The sequence below is a fragment of the Typopeltis vanoorti genome, chromosome 19 (assembly GCF_054136105.1).
Source record: "Typopeltis vanoorti isolate ZY-2024b chromosome 19, IOZ_Tvanoo_1.0, whole genome shotgun sequence".
NCBI lineage: Eukaryota > Metazoa > Arthropoda > Arachnida > Uropygi > Thelyphonidae > Typopeltis > Typopeltis vanoorti.
Genome location: NC_143567.1, coordinates 55,829,697 through 55,846,516, shown reverse-complemented (window position 1 = coordinate 55,846,516; position 16,820 = coordinate 55,829,697). Strand labels below are relative to the sequence as shown.

The window sequence follows — 16,820 nt, the reverse complement described above, 5'->3', positions numbered from 1 at the left end:
GTTTGTATGTTGTGATTGGTTGTGTCGTGTCTTTATTGTTGGAATTAGTATACGAGGGAGATTCATTTTTGTTGTGGTGTCACTGTCATTGTTTGTATACTAATTACATAAGTTCATTTGTGGTTAGATGGTAGGACAGAGTGGCGACGTTCAGTGAGAGGAGATAGACTATTGACATGACATCTCCAGTCTCCTTGCCATAACATGGCCTCAGCAGTGTCTCCCACACCATTACTTCAATTATCTCTCTTTAGGCATGGCCGAAGAGTATGTGGTAGTGAGATTATGCACCAGTTGACCAGGAGGCTTCCTGACTCATTAATGATAGGTTTGGGGTTCCAAACTGGTGGCCAGCCTGGAGCACCACTATTTTAACTAATGAATTCTTGACGTGGAGGAGGTTTTTGGTCTCTAATTACACTTGGAATGACACTGAAAATAATCTATCACACTGCATGGAGTAGAGAAAAGGCAAGGAAGGAATAGAAACTGGAATTCCTGTTCTGGAGACCAAACATGGCATTTGCCACTTTAGGCCTCCAGTAAACCAAGTGGTGGTATTTCACTGAGCGATGAAGATAATCTACTGCCTTGTGAGTTTAGTTGCAATTTCCTCTATCCTTTTATAGCGAACACCAGTCATGTATTTGTAGCAGAAATACACAGTGGCTTTACCAGAGCACTTTTTTTGAAAACAGACCACACCACAGAAATGTAGGGTTGATCTGACAGGGAGAGGCTGTATGTTGAGCATTGCCTGCTAATTAGAGGCCCAAAGTTCTTACACTGCACATGTCAAACATTACAGTACACAAGGCAAAAACAAATAGCTAAATAAGTAATAGTAGATGAAATCTAATGTGCAAGCAGGCAAAATAATAAAAAAAAAGTTAAATAACTACTTTATATATGAATATAAAATAAATTTATGACCAACAGTAACAATACATTTAATTCTTTGTAAATAAATAAAATCTCATGTACAAGCAAAGTAAAAAAATTTTAAAAAATCAAAGTCAGTATATGAACATAAAATAAATTTTTAATCAATTGTGACTATACAACAATAATTCTCTATAAAAAGATTAAAAAAAAAATTCATGCACTATGATTCCAATAAATGCCTTATATGCTCAGCCAGAGCAGTATAAGATAAGTGTTGCTCAGAAAAGTAAAGACACCCCACCAGAACCACATTGAATAAAATTAGTATTCAAGTGTTGGAAGTTTTTTTTTTTTCACTTGGTTAGACTATAAATTATATATTTAGTTTAATCCTTTATCCAAGTGTAAGCAAACAAAGTTTGCACCTTAAGTACCTTCAGGACTGGGGCAACTCGTGGTAAAGGTGGACTGAGTTCTCATCACTTTCCTTAGTATCCCATAATGCAAAGCACATCTCCTTGTGGACATGTATAATGCTATACATTATGGGAAGGTTTACTACCCAGACCAGTTTCGACCTTTATTGAGGTCTCTTCAGTGGGAGCCAGACCCAGAGGTGATACCAAGGTTGAAGCAATGCAGAAGTCATATTTCCATATACAAGTTGCCAAAGGGCATCACACCTTATTATTAAATTACTCTGGATTAGAGAAAGACGTTGGAAGTTCCCCCCCCCCACTTGGTTAGACTATAAATTATATAGTTAGTTTAATCCTTTATCCAAGTGTAAGCAAATAAAGTTTGCATCTGAAGCATCTTCAGGAAGTATCTTCACTTCTGGGTCTGGCTCCCACTGAAGAGACTTCAATAAAGGTTGAAACCGGTCTGGGTAGTGACCCTTCCCATAATGCATAGCATTATACATGTCCACAAGGAGATGTGCTTTGCATTATGGAATACTAAAGAAAGTGATGAGAACTCAGTCCACCTTTGGCACGAGTTGCCCCAGTCCTGAAGATACTTCAGGCACAAACTTTATTGGCTTAAAATTGGATAAAGGATAAATATATAATTTATAGTATTCAAGTGCTTGCATAAGTGGATCTTCAGCACAGAGTAAGTAAGAAAGAAAGAAAGAATGTATAAGATGGCTGCTTATGTACAGCTTAGTAAAAACAGTTTCTTCTCTACAGTTTTTATATATCTCGACTGCTAATGTTTAATTTCAGACTTGATTTCATATAATTTATTCAATAAGTCTCTTCTTGCTATGACAGCTGTTACTAATAATGTTTTTGTTTTACTGTTTACTGAACATCTGTAGTCTGTATAGGAAAGTAACAAATGGTAATGGGAAAAGGATAAACTGCACCTGCCACTTCATATCCCTTAATTTCAATAATGACAATAATCCAGCACAAGTAAACATCTAGATTAAGGGTCTTTATATGATAAAATAATAACTGCATTTGAGATTATTTAGCTTTGGCAGTTTTTATTTTTATTTTTAATATAATGTGTTCAAATGTAAGCTGTATAGTATGCAGCTCAGCAGTATAATTACTGCATTCATTCCACTGGAATGATATCACAGAAAATTATACAATCAAGAAAAACAGAAACAGACAAAATGGACGATGCTATTAAAACTTAAATGACAGTCATACACCAGTCAGTTCCCATATTGCAAGCTTGTGAGGGCCACTGCAGTGAAATGAAATCATATGGTGTGGTATGGGATGATACAGTATCTACTACAGTGATTTGCCTTTAAACCAGAATGAATGTTGCAAAATTTTTCATGGGGAAATAATCACATATGGAAGACAAGTGAGTAATTCTTCTATAATGGTACTTACAATACATACAGTGCTTAAAATTAAGAATATTATTATTATTATTTGTCACCTCCAGGGAGTTCAAAGACTCCGAGGAAGGGCATCTACTCTACAACTCTCCGTCTCCACCACTCACAATTCACCAACTGACCGCAACTACAATGCCATTTACTGCTGACCACCACCACTAGTATTTCCACAGACAATCACAAACATCCATGCCCACAGCGGGATTCGAATCCGCAGCCTCCTGACTGGAGAGCGAACACGCTAACCACTCGGCCAGCCTGGTTGGCAATGTGTATAGCTTGGAATATGTATAGCATGGCCCATAAGTCACGAAGGGGTTTAAATCTTTAATAACTTTTTTATTTATTATTTTTATTCTTTTTTTTTTTTTTGTTAGCATGAAATATAGACCCTGGAGATTTTTTTAAAAATTATATGATAAACCACATCACATAAATGCCTTCCATTGGCTTCACAAAGATGGATTCTTTCTATGGCATGTTCTATGATAGCTATTAATGTTTCTAGCTGCAGCAACCTAATATTTGCACGAATGTTCTCATCTAGCTGTTGGATTGTCTTGGGCTTGTTTGCAATCACCTTCAAGTAACTCCCACAGGAAGAAGTCAGGAGTTATCAGATCTGGAGAACCTGATGGCCAATTAATTACAGATCTTTGTAATATTACATAATCGAATAACTGAATACTGATTTTCAAAATAAAATTACACGATTTTGGTTCATTGTTGGGTTGTAAACTTTTCCATGATTAATTTTCTAACTGTTCCTTAGAGTACCTGAAAAAAAAAATGAAAAAAAAAATTAATGATCAAAAAAGTTATTCATATTTTGACTTACAGGACACCCTGTATCAATTTATACAGTAATTAATTTTTTTTTCACTTACTAAAATATCCAAGCATCCTAGATTTCTTACAGTGCTTTCTAGTATACTTTCAACATCCTTTTCATTTATCAAATCTCCAGAAAAAATATGTGGCTTAAAAAAAAATAATAATAAAAACTATTCAGATCATATAAATAATTGGGGTGTTTTGAATACACACACAGCAACATTTAAGTTTATATATATATATATACATACACACACACAGGTAACCCTCGTATAACGCGGATGTTAGGTTCCACAGAAATGCCGTATATAAATCGCATTATACGAGACTTAGATCACATAAAAAGTAGGGTTAGGTTCCGAAATCATTTTTTTTAATTACATAAACAACAATGACATATCCAACAAAAACAATATTTTTATTTAATTCAGATAATTCATGTAAGTTAAGAAAACATAAACTATGACAAATACGTAGTATAAAATTATAAAAATTACAAATTGTACATAAATTTCATTGCACGTAATGCATAAATGTTTTAGACACAATAAAATAAAGCGCATATTTTAATCATCATCGCTGTCTTCAGAAATAACATTTTGTAGATGTTCTTTAAGTGGCCGGAGGTCATCACCACTTGAAATCTCTTGGACATCATTTGTATAATTCTCATTGCATATTTCGGCTGGTTTAGTCATCAAGAAGTCAGTAATAAGACTTTGGTTTCCACTATGTTGCAATTTTTTTATTAAATTCATAATATGGCGCTAAACAAATATCTAATGGTCTCGTGAATTTTCCCAAGCGCTCCATTGAGGGATCATTATCCGTAAAATAACTTCCTAACTTTCTTGCCAAGTCCAATTCTTCTGCTAATTTCTTTAAACTGAATTCTTTAACGGATTCATCACCATCAGAATCTTTGGCAGAACTTTCCCCGCCATTTGGGTCGATGCCATCTATTAATTGTACCAGTTCCTCCTCATTTAAATCTGTTTCTCCATCAATTAATTCACTAATTTCATTTTCAACCATATCACAAAAGCCCTCTCCACCAAAAATGTGTGCGACGTTTATTATATATACAACATAGCTCGGCATCCACTGGAGGTATGAAATTTTGTTCCATTATGGCTTCAGGCCATATTTTTTTTCAGCAAGCATTCAGCATAGAGGGTTGTAATTCCTTAATGGACAGAGAAATAATTTTTACACAATTCAATATTGAAAACTCTTTCCATGCTTGAGGCAGTGTCATGTTTGGATTAGATTCCATTTTTTCCAAAATTAATTGAAATGTTTGCCGAATATAATATGACTAAAATGTTAATATTATTCCTTGGTCGAGTGGTTGAATAAGTGAAGTAGTATTAGGCAGCAAAAAAGTTATTTTAATATTCGGATGGCTTAAATTTGTTGGGTGGCCTGGTGCGTTATCTAAAATTAGTAGAATTTTGAAGTCCATATTCTTTTTCTTTGTGTAACTTTCTACATTGGGTACAAAACACTTGAAAATCCAATTTTCAAACATACCAGCTGTAACCCTTGCCTTTTTGTTGGCCCGCCAATAAAGAGTTAGGATGGACTTGTCGAGCCCTTTCATCACACGAGGATTTGCAGATCGGTTAATAAACATTGGTTTTGTCATGTAATCACCTGATGCATTACTACAAAACAGTAGAGTAATTCTATCTTTGGAAACTTTGAATCCAGGTGCTGATCTTTCATTTTTCGAAATATAGGTGCGTTTTGGCATTTTTTTCCAATATAACCCAGATTCATCCACATTGAACACCTGGTCTGCACTGTAACCACCTTCTTTAATGATTTTTAAAAGTTCTGCTGGGTATTTCCGGGCAGCTTCAACATCTGCTGATGCTGATTCTCCCTGGATTTTAAGATTATACAAAGAAACCACTTTTTAAAGTCTTCGAACCAACCCTTACTGGCACAAAATCCATGCTGAGAGATTTCTTCTAAAGAATCTTGATCAAAATTTAAATCTTGATTTAAAAGGGGACAAGTTCTTTTAAATGTTTATAAACTTTGAGAGCTTTTTGCTTAATAAGGTGTCCATCTGAAGGAATTTTTTTTTTAGTCTAATCTTCTATCCAAATCATTAGAGATTTCTCCATTTTTTCTATTAGAATATCGCGAACACGAGCAATGTGCTTTGCACTTACCCAACAATAACACTTTCTTGGATTTTATGTTCATTTTGTTTGATTGTTCGAATTGTTGATTCATTTAAATTCAGAGTCCTTGGCAACAACTCCTAGTTTTTCTCCAATTTTCAACCAATCCAAGATTTTAATTTTTTCTTTGAGAGAAATGAATTTCCTCTTCAATGTTGGTTTTTCCCCTTTCGTTGCAGTTTTAGTGGTCATTACAATAAAAATAAAGTTTTACATTAAAAAAAAAAGCATTACATATGTATGTAACTCACCAGAAAATAAACTGCTCTGCTTGGGAATAACACACTTATGATTTTAAATGCACTTTCCTGGCAGAAAATGAAGACAATTTTCAACAATAAACACTTTAACAGTAAACCCTAGATGGCGAACCTATGGTACTCGTGCCAAAGGTGGCACGTCTGAGAATTTTGCTGCACGTCAACGATTTACAGGTGATATCTTTTTATATGCTTATAAATTATTGAATTTCTTTTTTTAATTGTTACAATACATACAAGCTGAATTTTGTTTTACTCAAGACAGCAGCTATAAAGATGTGCATATGATTGGTGCGGTATTAACAAAAGATCGCATGACCCAAAGACAAAAGCAACTAACAAATGTTGAGTTGAAATGCTAATTCTCTTCAATCGAATTTTATAACATCTGAAACTGTCATAACAACATTCACTATTATTTTTAACACATTCACAACAGGGTGTCATTTATCGTTCCGATGGAACTTCTCATTACTGACTGGCTCAACTCACACAAACGTTTCAACCCTTGGTTGAATTTTATGGATTCTTGTTTGCGTTTTCATTATATGTTATATTTTCATTATATGGCATGTTTCAATTCTTGGTAGTCTTTTATTTTAAGTTAGCCTTTGTGATCTGTCATAATGACATTGAGAATTTCAAATGCAATAAAAAAACACTTATTTCATAATTGAAAAATTGGACAACAGTTTTTAGTTAGATACTGTTTCGTTGCAACATATTGTTTTGCTTAAGTCTATACAGCATAGTTTCTGTGAGAGGGGACATGTGATTTATTAGTTGGCGCCATTTTTATTCCATCTGTCTCTAATTGCACTGTTTGTTGAGAATGACACAGACTGCAAAAGCCTCTGTACAGTACCTTATTCAGTGATACAATAAAACTAAATTCGATACTTATAACTACTTGCGCGATAATGGCAGACACAAATTCAATGAAGATAAAATTTGATTTTTAAGTCTCGTGGTGAAAAATATGAAAAAAAAAATTTAGAAAATAAAGAGTTACTAGAAATTGTAGAGCGCATTATATCGAAACCGCATTGAACAAGGGATAGATACTACAATTTGTAGACCGTGTTATATTGAAACCGCGTTGTATAAGTACCGCGTTATACGAGGGTTACCTGTATATGCAAACAATGCTTATTTGCATAAAACATTAAATCACAACTTGTTTGTTACATTTCTATTTTAGATTTGTTCCCTTAACTGCATAATACATATTCTCATATATATATATGTAACAGTTAGTGAAAGAGTTGTTTTTTTTTCTAAAAACACAATTTTCTGTTTTTTCAGAAATTTCACTTGCAATTCATGATCTCAAGAACCAACAAACTGAAAAATATGATTCCATTCTTTATGATTCCATAAGGAATCATAAAGAATGTGTTTTCCAGGAGGGAGAATTAGCAGAGTAATTGATGTATTAAATAAGAAGAACACAAGCAAGAGAGCTGGTGGTGGTTGTTAGAACAAATGACTTGGTTGAACATGTTGTTTAACATGTCTGTCCACACAACTTGGTTGAACATAAAGAGCAAGTAAGAATGGACATCAGGACATTGTTGAGGAGAGGGGAAAGTTAAAAGTGTGGTTGGAAAGGTGGTCAGTGTGTTGCCTAGGCATGATAATGGTGAGTTGAGATGGAAATCAGGGATAATGAATAATATGGTGGCAGAGTTGTGTGAGGAAGAGAGTGATGTTTATGAATATGTAGGAGATATTTGGTGGAAGGATAGAAATATACTAAGGTGACAGGTTGCATTTGAATGGATTTGGTATGAGTGATGTGAGCAAGAGAGAGAGAGGAAGTAAAAGATCATAAGAGAGGAAATGGTGAGACTGAAGTGATTGTAAATGAGAATAGTAGTACTGTGAGTAATAGTCTGTGAGGAAGGATGTGAAGGAGTTGTTGAAAGAAGCAAAAATGAAGAGTGAGAAATTAAATTGTAAGTCTCCTGTCATGCTGGGATAGAGGCATAGGAGTGACTATTCTATCCTCATATTTTGGTTACGAAATCAAAGCATGCTTGGAAGGTTGGGCCTTAAAGGCCTGTTAAAGCCATTGGGATAGATAGCATGTGATGGAGGGGACTCAAGGTGCAAGAGTATTAAACCTGGTCACAGGATCAGAAGAGCTATACATAATTACAGTAGCCACATTACCTCTGATTGGTGAAAGTGACCATGCAGTCTTGACTTGGGAGATTGCAAAACATGAGGAATATTCTTCAAGAAGGAGTATATGTGGAACTACAAAACAAGTGATAATGACAAGGTTAGGAGGAAGCTCGAAGCTGTGCTATGACATAAAAACCCTACAAGGGAAAGATGCACTAGCAGTGCATGGGAAATAGTTAAGGGGCATCTAGAGGAAACTATAGGAGGGTTAATCAAATAGCAGTTAGATGAATGAGTAATATCATTAAGCATGAGCTTCAAAAAAAAAAAAAAGGAGAATGTGTAAAGTACAAGGAAGAATAACCTCAATGAGTGCTGATGGTCACAAGGTGACAGAAGCATATGTAATAATTGAGTTAATGACTTTGCAAGGATATATCATCCAATTGAGGTTAATGCTGTGACATATATAACAGAGACTTATAAGGGAACAGAAGTGGATGTACCGGAGGTTCTTGGAATATTGCAGAATCTCACTTTGAATACATCTTTGGGATTCGATGGAATATCAGCTTATGTTTGAGGGAATGTGAAAGGGAACTGGCAATTCCTCTGACTAGGTTCTTTAATTTAAGTCTCAGCTCTGGTAGAGTTCCAAGGGAGTGAAAATAGTGCAAAATAATTCCCTTACATAATAGAAGTTCTAAGACTGTAGTAGCAAATTATACAGCAATCAGTATCTCAGTAGTAGTAAAAGTACTGGAAAAGTTAATCAAAAAGAGAATTAGGAATGGGTGGATAGGAATATGATACTCTATGAGGGGCAACATGGCTTTGTTAGACTTGGTCATGCCTTAGTAATTAACTATTATGTTGGAGGTTTAATGGACTTTTTTCAGCACTCACAAAGAATTAAAATAGAATTTAATACTTCCTATATTTCGTCCTAGTCACTAGGACATCTATGGGGATTACAAAGACAATTAATGTAACATGCACACAAAAACTTACAATACTAAGCCCAACCACGTGGGTGACAATAAAGTCCTATCTAGGTGGAGTGCCCTCTAAGGGCAGTTGTAGGTGGCCTGGAATGTAAGGTGGGACCTCTGGCGATGACTGTTTCCCAAATCTTCGGAAGCTTAATGCAACCGTATTTGTTAAGATTTTGTTGGTTTTTGAGAGCTGCTGCTGCTTCTAAGAAAAGTCTCTCTTTCTTGAATTTGCTGTGGTGGAGCATGGTGGTTTTTTTCCATGATACTCTGTGGGTGGTGTCCAAAACATGGTCAGCCAAGCCTGAATGGCCATAGTTGTGTTTAACGATGTACGACTTGTGTTCCTCTAGGCGGATGGATGCTGATCTGCCTGTCTGTCCAAAGTACGCAAGCTTACAGGAACAGGGTACTTTGTAAACTCCAGGCAGAGAGAGAGGAGGGAGCTGATCTTTCGTAGAACGGATAAGGGTAGCCAGTTTGCGGTAGGGCTTATATGCTGTGTGTAGGTTATACTTTTTTAGTATCTTAGCTATTTTTTCCGAAGTGCCTTAAGCCTCTACACAAGAATAGTAATTAACTAACTTTTAATGATGGAGTGACAGTTGAGTTGGATAAGAGAAATGGCTACACAATGATTCTGCTGGATTTTGCAAAGCCATTTGACCAAATACTACACGGAGCTCTGTTATGCAAATTAGAACAAATGGGGATCGATATGACACTGGTTATGTTGACAAGAGGGTGGCTACTACACAGATATTAAAAAGTGGTATATATGGAGGAACAGAATCCAGGTGAAATTTGATGACTAGTGGTGTGCCATAAGGTTCAGTGCTAGGACTATCAGTGTTTAATTTGTACATAAATGATATAGGAAATAACCCGAAAAGAAATATTCAATTGCTTGCTGAAGATTAGTACAAAATTAGGTAGAGTAGTAGTAGTGAATCAAGGAGATGTAGAGAGTTTGCTGGATGATTTAAATAGGCTGTATGGGCAAAAGATAATGCATGTCAGTTTAATGTGGGGAAATGTCAATGTTATGGATTTTGAGATAAATAGATTACAAGCTGTGTACCGCACTGATGGAACTTTACTCTAGGAAACAGATGAAGTTAGGGATTTAGGGATGGTAGTAGACAGAGGGTTGACGTTTAGAGAACATATTGCTAAGGTTTTTCAGGTAGCTAATAGTATTACTTGGCTAGTGAAGAACACTAACATATATAGAGAGGAAGGAAGGAAGGTGTTATTCCTCTTCATAATAGCTCAATACGTCCACATCTGGATTACTGTGCTCAGGTCTGGTCACCTGGGTTTCTTGGGGATGAGGAAGTGGTGGAGAAGATTCAAAGGCGAGCAACCAAGATGGTAAGCAGTCTATGGAATGTTTCCTATGAGGATAGGTTGAGGGTGTTGATTGCAGAAACTTGGGTGTTAGAAGTAAAAGAGGGGATATGATAGAAACATTTAAGTTACTTAAAGGCAGTGGTGAGCTATGGAAATTTTAACGAAGGGCACGCATCATCAAGCAAAAAAAAAAAAAAGGCTAACTTAGCCTTTATAATACTTTTATATTGCAACTTTGTAGAGCTTCTGACAGATATGATAATTCCTGTAGGATATCAATCATTAATGCTAGATCTTTTAAAATTTCCAAATTGAGAAATCAGTTTAAAAAGCCCTTATATTAATCGTTTGATGCGAAATGCTTGCATTAAGCTGGGTAATTTCTCCACACAGCAAGAGCAGTTCGAAAACTGCAAGCTGCCCATCGTGGTCCAAACACACAGCCAATCTTTAAAATTTCAATATAAAGGCCTTTTGCAATCGTATTTAATTCTCGTTGATTTTTTGGTGATTGATGATAAAAAGCATATAATTTATTAATAAATATTTCAAAATGATTTATTTCTTTAATGTTTTTTTATCAAATCGTCTAATGCTAATTGTAAACAATGAGCTATGCAATGCCAAATCACAATGTTGGGAAATCTTTGTAAAAGTTTGATTGCAACACCTGATTTGTTTCCTAACATCACACTATCTCCATCAGAACAAAATGCAATGAGATGATTTTTTAAATAGTTATCAGAAAATCCATATGAATTTAAAGTAGCAATTATAGTATCATGTACATTCTGTGGTGGTATTTTCTAGTTCTACAAGATTATTAAACAAGAAGAACAAGGGGCTCGCAAATTTGAGAAAAATTTAACAAAGGGCTCAAGCGAGCCCCTGCAAGTCCCTTATAGCTCACCACTGCTTAAAGGGTTTTATAGGATTGATGGGAGAAATGTTTCAGCACTTGACTAAAGTGGCCCCAACAAGATGTCATCTCTTGAAATTAAATAAAGGTGTGGTTAGCATGGGTGTGAGGAGTAGATTTTTTACTTGGAGAGTTGTGAATAAATGGAATGAATTGCCAGAGTCAATTGCGAGAGCTTTGTCTGTTAATGGGTTCAAGGAGAGGTGTGATTGATTGTATGGATAAATTTGGTCTCCCACGATAAGTCTTTGGACTCCATGGAGGTGCCTGTACAATAATAATGTAACAGATGCATTGGACAAAGGGGATGCACAGCAGTATATTTAGATTTTGCTAGAGCCTTTGATAGATTACCTCATTACAATCTGATAATTAAACTGGAACAGATGGAGATGGATAGTAAATTAATAATGCACTGGAATTGCAGAATGGCTGTCTGATAGGTATCTCCAAGTTGTGTATTGGGGGGAGCAATATATCACAAGAGGAAGGCCACTAGTGGTGATGTGCAATAAAGGTCTGTTTTAGGGCCATTACTGTTTAATTTGAATGTAAATGATATTGGGAAGGACTTGAATGGTGTTATACAATTGTTTGCAGATGATGAGAAGGTCAGAAGATTTATGAGCAGAAGAACAGATGTTTTAGCCTTGCAAGTGGATTTGAATAGACTTTGTGAATGGACAAATGATGAAATTGGTGGAGATATCTTAGAGAAGGTGGAGGAGATAAGGGATCTGGAGGTGTTAGTGGATAAGAGCCTGAAATTTCAGGGACATTTTGCTAATATTGCGAGGACAGTACAGTGCATTATGGTAATGATGCAGAGAATGCTGACATGCAGGAGTAAGGATGCTATGATTCTATTGTTCTATTCTAGTCTCTGGAATGCTGAGTATGAAGAGAGATTGAATGAATGCAAATTGCAGTCTAGCAGATAGAAAAGGAGGGAGAGGTGACATGATCAAAACATAAATTGGTAAAGTGTTATTAATGGATTAATGTGGATCAGATTTTTCCTAGAATGGGTGGAAATGGGGGGGGGGTGAGGAGAATGAGAGGCCATTCCTGGAAGCCATATGAGGAGGGGGGAGCCTACAATAGAATCATAGCATATGAGCAGGGGGGGGTAAGAAATAGGTTTGTGTTGCATGAAGAGTTATGGGTAGTTGGAATGAATTGCCTGAAATTGTGGTAGGTGTAGAGACAGTGAATGTATTCAAGTCATGGTATGATGAGCTCTCTGTGTGTGGGTGGGTGGGTGGGTGGGTGTAAGAGAGATGAGGACTTCTTGCAATGAATTGTTTAACTCCATGGAGGTCTGGTAATAATAATAATGTTAAAGGAATTACATGAAAGTTAAGAAGATGAATATAAAAGTGCAGAAGATTATGGAAGGGAAGAGTGATGCAGTGTAAAAAGATGGGGGATGATAAGGATATGACAGAAAAGCAGGGTCAGGATCAAGGAAACAGGGATTGTCAGATCAGAAAGAGAGATGTACTGTACCAGAGAGAGAGAAAGAGAGTAAGTAGTGGTGGTGGTGTTGGTGAGATGGCCTCAAAGAAGTGGGGAATTATTATCTTTGTATACTAATGTAAGAAGCATCAGAAATAAAGGGGCTGAGTTTGTGGCATTGATCGAGTCAGATTGCCCAAAGTGAAATAAGTGATACTTATTTGTCTGGTGGTGACATACTGTCAGGATTAGAAATGGTAGGATACAGAATTTTCTGAAAGGACAGGAAGATGAAGAGAAGAGGGGTAAGTACTGTCAATGATAGCAGAGGAATTGCATCCTTCAAGTACTACTATTTTCCACTTCTTGAAAAGAAGTGGAAAATAGTAGTACATAAGAAGATTTTGAAGATATTTGGCATAAAGTTGACATCAATACAATAGTATATTTAACAGAATTTTATCATATTACAGGGAATGCAGAAGATGGGAGATTTTAATTAATGGTAAGCAATACAAGTTCTTTGGGTGTTACATTTGGTGATATCCATCAGAATTTCGTTGTAAATTAGGTACCAACACTACAATCTGTTGATCATGAAGTGCTGGTTTGGAACATAGTTAAACAGGAAAAGGTTGTTTTCAAGAAGGTATATATATGTGGAACTATAAGGTAGGTGATTATAAGAAGTTCCATAGTCAACTAGCATCAATACTTTGGGTTGATGAGTTGTGCAGAAAAGATGTTGGCTATAAAATGAATAAATAAATAATTTTGCAACATCATGAGTAAAGTACAACCTGATGCAGAATTAAAATTTAATTAAATTATAATTAATATTTTTAAAAATTTTAATTTTATTTATAACTAAGAAAAAACTTTCTACAACTTGCTATAATCCAGAGTATTTTTAATAATAAGGTGTTATACCTTTTCCATACTTGTATATGGGATATACTGTATATGACTTCTGTATTACTTAACTCTTGGTATTGATTCTAAGTCGGCTCCCACAGTGTGGGAGCCAGACTTAGAATGGTTTGATTACAAAAGAAATTTGATCACAAAAATTGATCACAAAAGAAACGAAGATATTATGAAAGAATTAAACCAAGAACCAGTAAATGAAAAAATTAAACCAAGAACCAGTAATTGAAAAAATTAAAAAATATAAACATGATGGATGGAACACGTTCAAAGAATGAAAACGGAAAGATTACCAAAACAAGCCTTAAAGTACAAGCCATTAGGAAAAAGAAAACCTGGACGTCCTCTTAAACGATTCAACGATGACTTCTAAGGCCGGAACAAGCCATACTAGGCCTAAATCCTTGATACGTATGATGATGATGATGATGTCTAGTACACATTTCCATTAAAACTATTTATTCTAGAGACAGAATTTCCATTTTTTAAGCATATCAACATGCACAAGAAATTATTAATTCAACTAGCTTCTCACACTATCAGGTGTGCTTCTTCAGAAATGGAAATAAATGAAGTACTGAAATGGAGGAGAAGAGTCCAGGATGAGGAGGTGACCAGTGGTGTGCCTCAGGGCTCTGTGCTTGGGACGTTACTGTTTAATTTGTACATAAATGATATAGGAAATGATTTAGTTGTTTGCTGATGATGCAAAGTTGGGTAGCCCAATAAAAAATCAAGCTGATGTTGAGAGTTTGCAGGATGATTTAAATAAGCTGGCAAAATGGGCAAAAGGTAATGGATTTCAATCTGGAAAAGTGTAAAGTTATGCATTTTGGGATTAAAAGATTACCAGCTGTGTACTACATTGATGGAACAGTACTCCAAGAGATTGATGAGGCTAGGGACTTGGGGGTGTTGGTGGATAGGGAGATGAAGTTCAGAGGACACGTTGCTAAGGTGTCCAAGATTACACATGGGATTACTTGGTTATTGAAGAACACAGTAACATCCAGAGATAAAGAGGTCATTATTTCCCTCGATAAGGCATTGATACTTCCACATTTGGATTACTGTGCTTAAGTCTGGTCACCTGAATTCCTTGGAGATGAGGAGGTTGTGGAGAGGGTTCAGAGGAGGGTGACTAAGTTGGTGAATGATGTAAAAAATACTCCCTACATTGATAGATTAAGACCTTGTGGATTGCAGAGGTTGGTTGATAGGCAGAGAAGAGGGGATATGATAGAAACATTTAATTACTAAATTAAATGTTTCTATCATATTGTCATATCATATAGATCATATAGATCTGTATTAGAGAATGTATATAGTATGCACAGAAAAGCACACACCAACCAAGTCAGGTCAAAAATGCCATACACATATAATTATGTATGTAAATTTAAGGAAGCCTCAGAGATGATTCAACAGCCAACACAATGTAACAGAAATCAAGGTCTTATTCAATCGGTTAACGGTGTTGGACTTTTTTCTTTGGGGTTTTTTGAAGTCTAAGGTTTATGCCAACAAGCCCACGACCACCCGTGCCTTGAAGGAGGAAATTGAGGGGCTGTATCAACGAAATTCAGCCACATTTATGCAAAATGGTCATGAAAAATTTCAACAAAAGAGTGCGTATGTGCCAGCAAAGCCGTGGAGGCCATTTATCCGATATGCTATTCCATGCATAACCCTATACTATATATTTTATCAATAAGAAATTACAATTTTTAATTAAAAACCTGTGTTTTCTATCAAAATTACTTCTTATTTAGTACATAAATAAGTTAGTGAAAAATGATCTCCCCTTAACAATCCCATACTGATAACCAGCTGTTATCAGTATGGGATTGTTAAGGGGAGATCATATCGGTTAACGGTGTTGGGGTTTTTTGAAGTCTAAGGTTTATGCCAACAAGCCCACGACCACTCGTGCCTTGAAGGAGGAAATTGAGGGGCTGTATCAACGAAATTCAGCCACATTTATGGAAAATGGTCATGAAAAATTTCAACAAAAGAGTGCGTATGTGCCAGCAAAGCCGTGGAGGCCATTTATCCGATATGCTATTCCATGCATAACCCTATACTATATACTTTATGAATCAATAAGAAATTACAATTTTTAATTAAAAACCTGTGTTTTCTATCAAAATTACTTCTTATTTAGTACATAAATAAGTTAGTGAAAAATGATCTCCCCTTAACAATCCCATACTGATAACCACAGAGAATACTGCTGTTATCAACCCATTTCTGTATCTTGCTTCTCACCAATCTCTCCAGGACCTTCACCATAACTCCAGATATACAGACCGGTCTATAATTTGAAACTACAGCCTTATCACCGCCTTTATGCAGTAGAACAATTTTACCCTCCTTCCACTCCCTTGGAACTTGTGCTGTTGCAAAACTCTTGTTAAACAGCATGCCAATGCTACTGCCAGTTCCCTGGAACATTCTCTTAAGATGAGTGGTGATATTTCATCAAATCCTATCGCCTTATTAACTTCAAGGTTATTTATTTCCTCAAATACTTCTTGCTCACTAACAATTCAGCTATCTTCTCCTGTGTCCTCTACACTTAAGTACCTCGTGATTCCACCCTAATCAGGATGAAACACACTTATAAATTGATCACTGAATACCTCAACAATGACTTCTGCAGCAGTTACTATTCTACCACTTTCATCCCTTAACTTCATCTTTCCATGATCATTCTTCCTTCTACTTGTCACATGTCTAAAAAACTCTCTAGGGTTTTTCTTAGCCTGATTTGCCAATTTCTGCTCATACTCTACCTTTGTTTTCCTTACTAACTGAGTCACTCTCCTGACTTGTTCTTTATATTCTTCATGTGACTGATTACCATTATTGTACTTATATTTGTACTTCCTCCAAAGGACTTTCTTTTTCCCGATTTCATGCTTAAGCTCCACATTCATCCATTTTACACCAACCTTATTCAGCCTTTTGGCCTTTGGAATACATTCGTACATTGATGCT

At 35.8% G+C, this 16,820-nt stretch overlaps 1 protein-coding gene across 7 annotated transcripts in view; it reads right to left on the bottom strand.

The window, feature by feature from the left end:
• LOC150096138 (uncharacterized) overlaps positions 1–16,820 on the bottom strand; it is a 205,330-nt gene that overhangs the window by 99,677 nt on the left and 88,833 nt on the right. For 6 of the 7 annotated variants that reach the window (XM_090408911.1, XM_090408915.1, XM_090408913.1 and 3 more), the window contains one exon: positions 3,640–3,732. The exons of the other annotated variant lie outside the window; for it this stretch is intronic. In XM_090408911.1, coding sequence (XP_090265037.1) covers positions 3,640–3,732 — 93 coding nt within the window. The remainder of the gene's footprint in view (positions 1–3,639; positions 3,733–16,820) is intronic. 7 annotated transcript variants of the gene reach the window in all.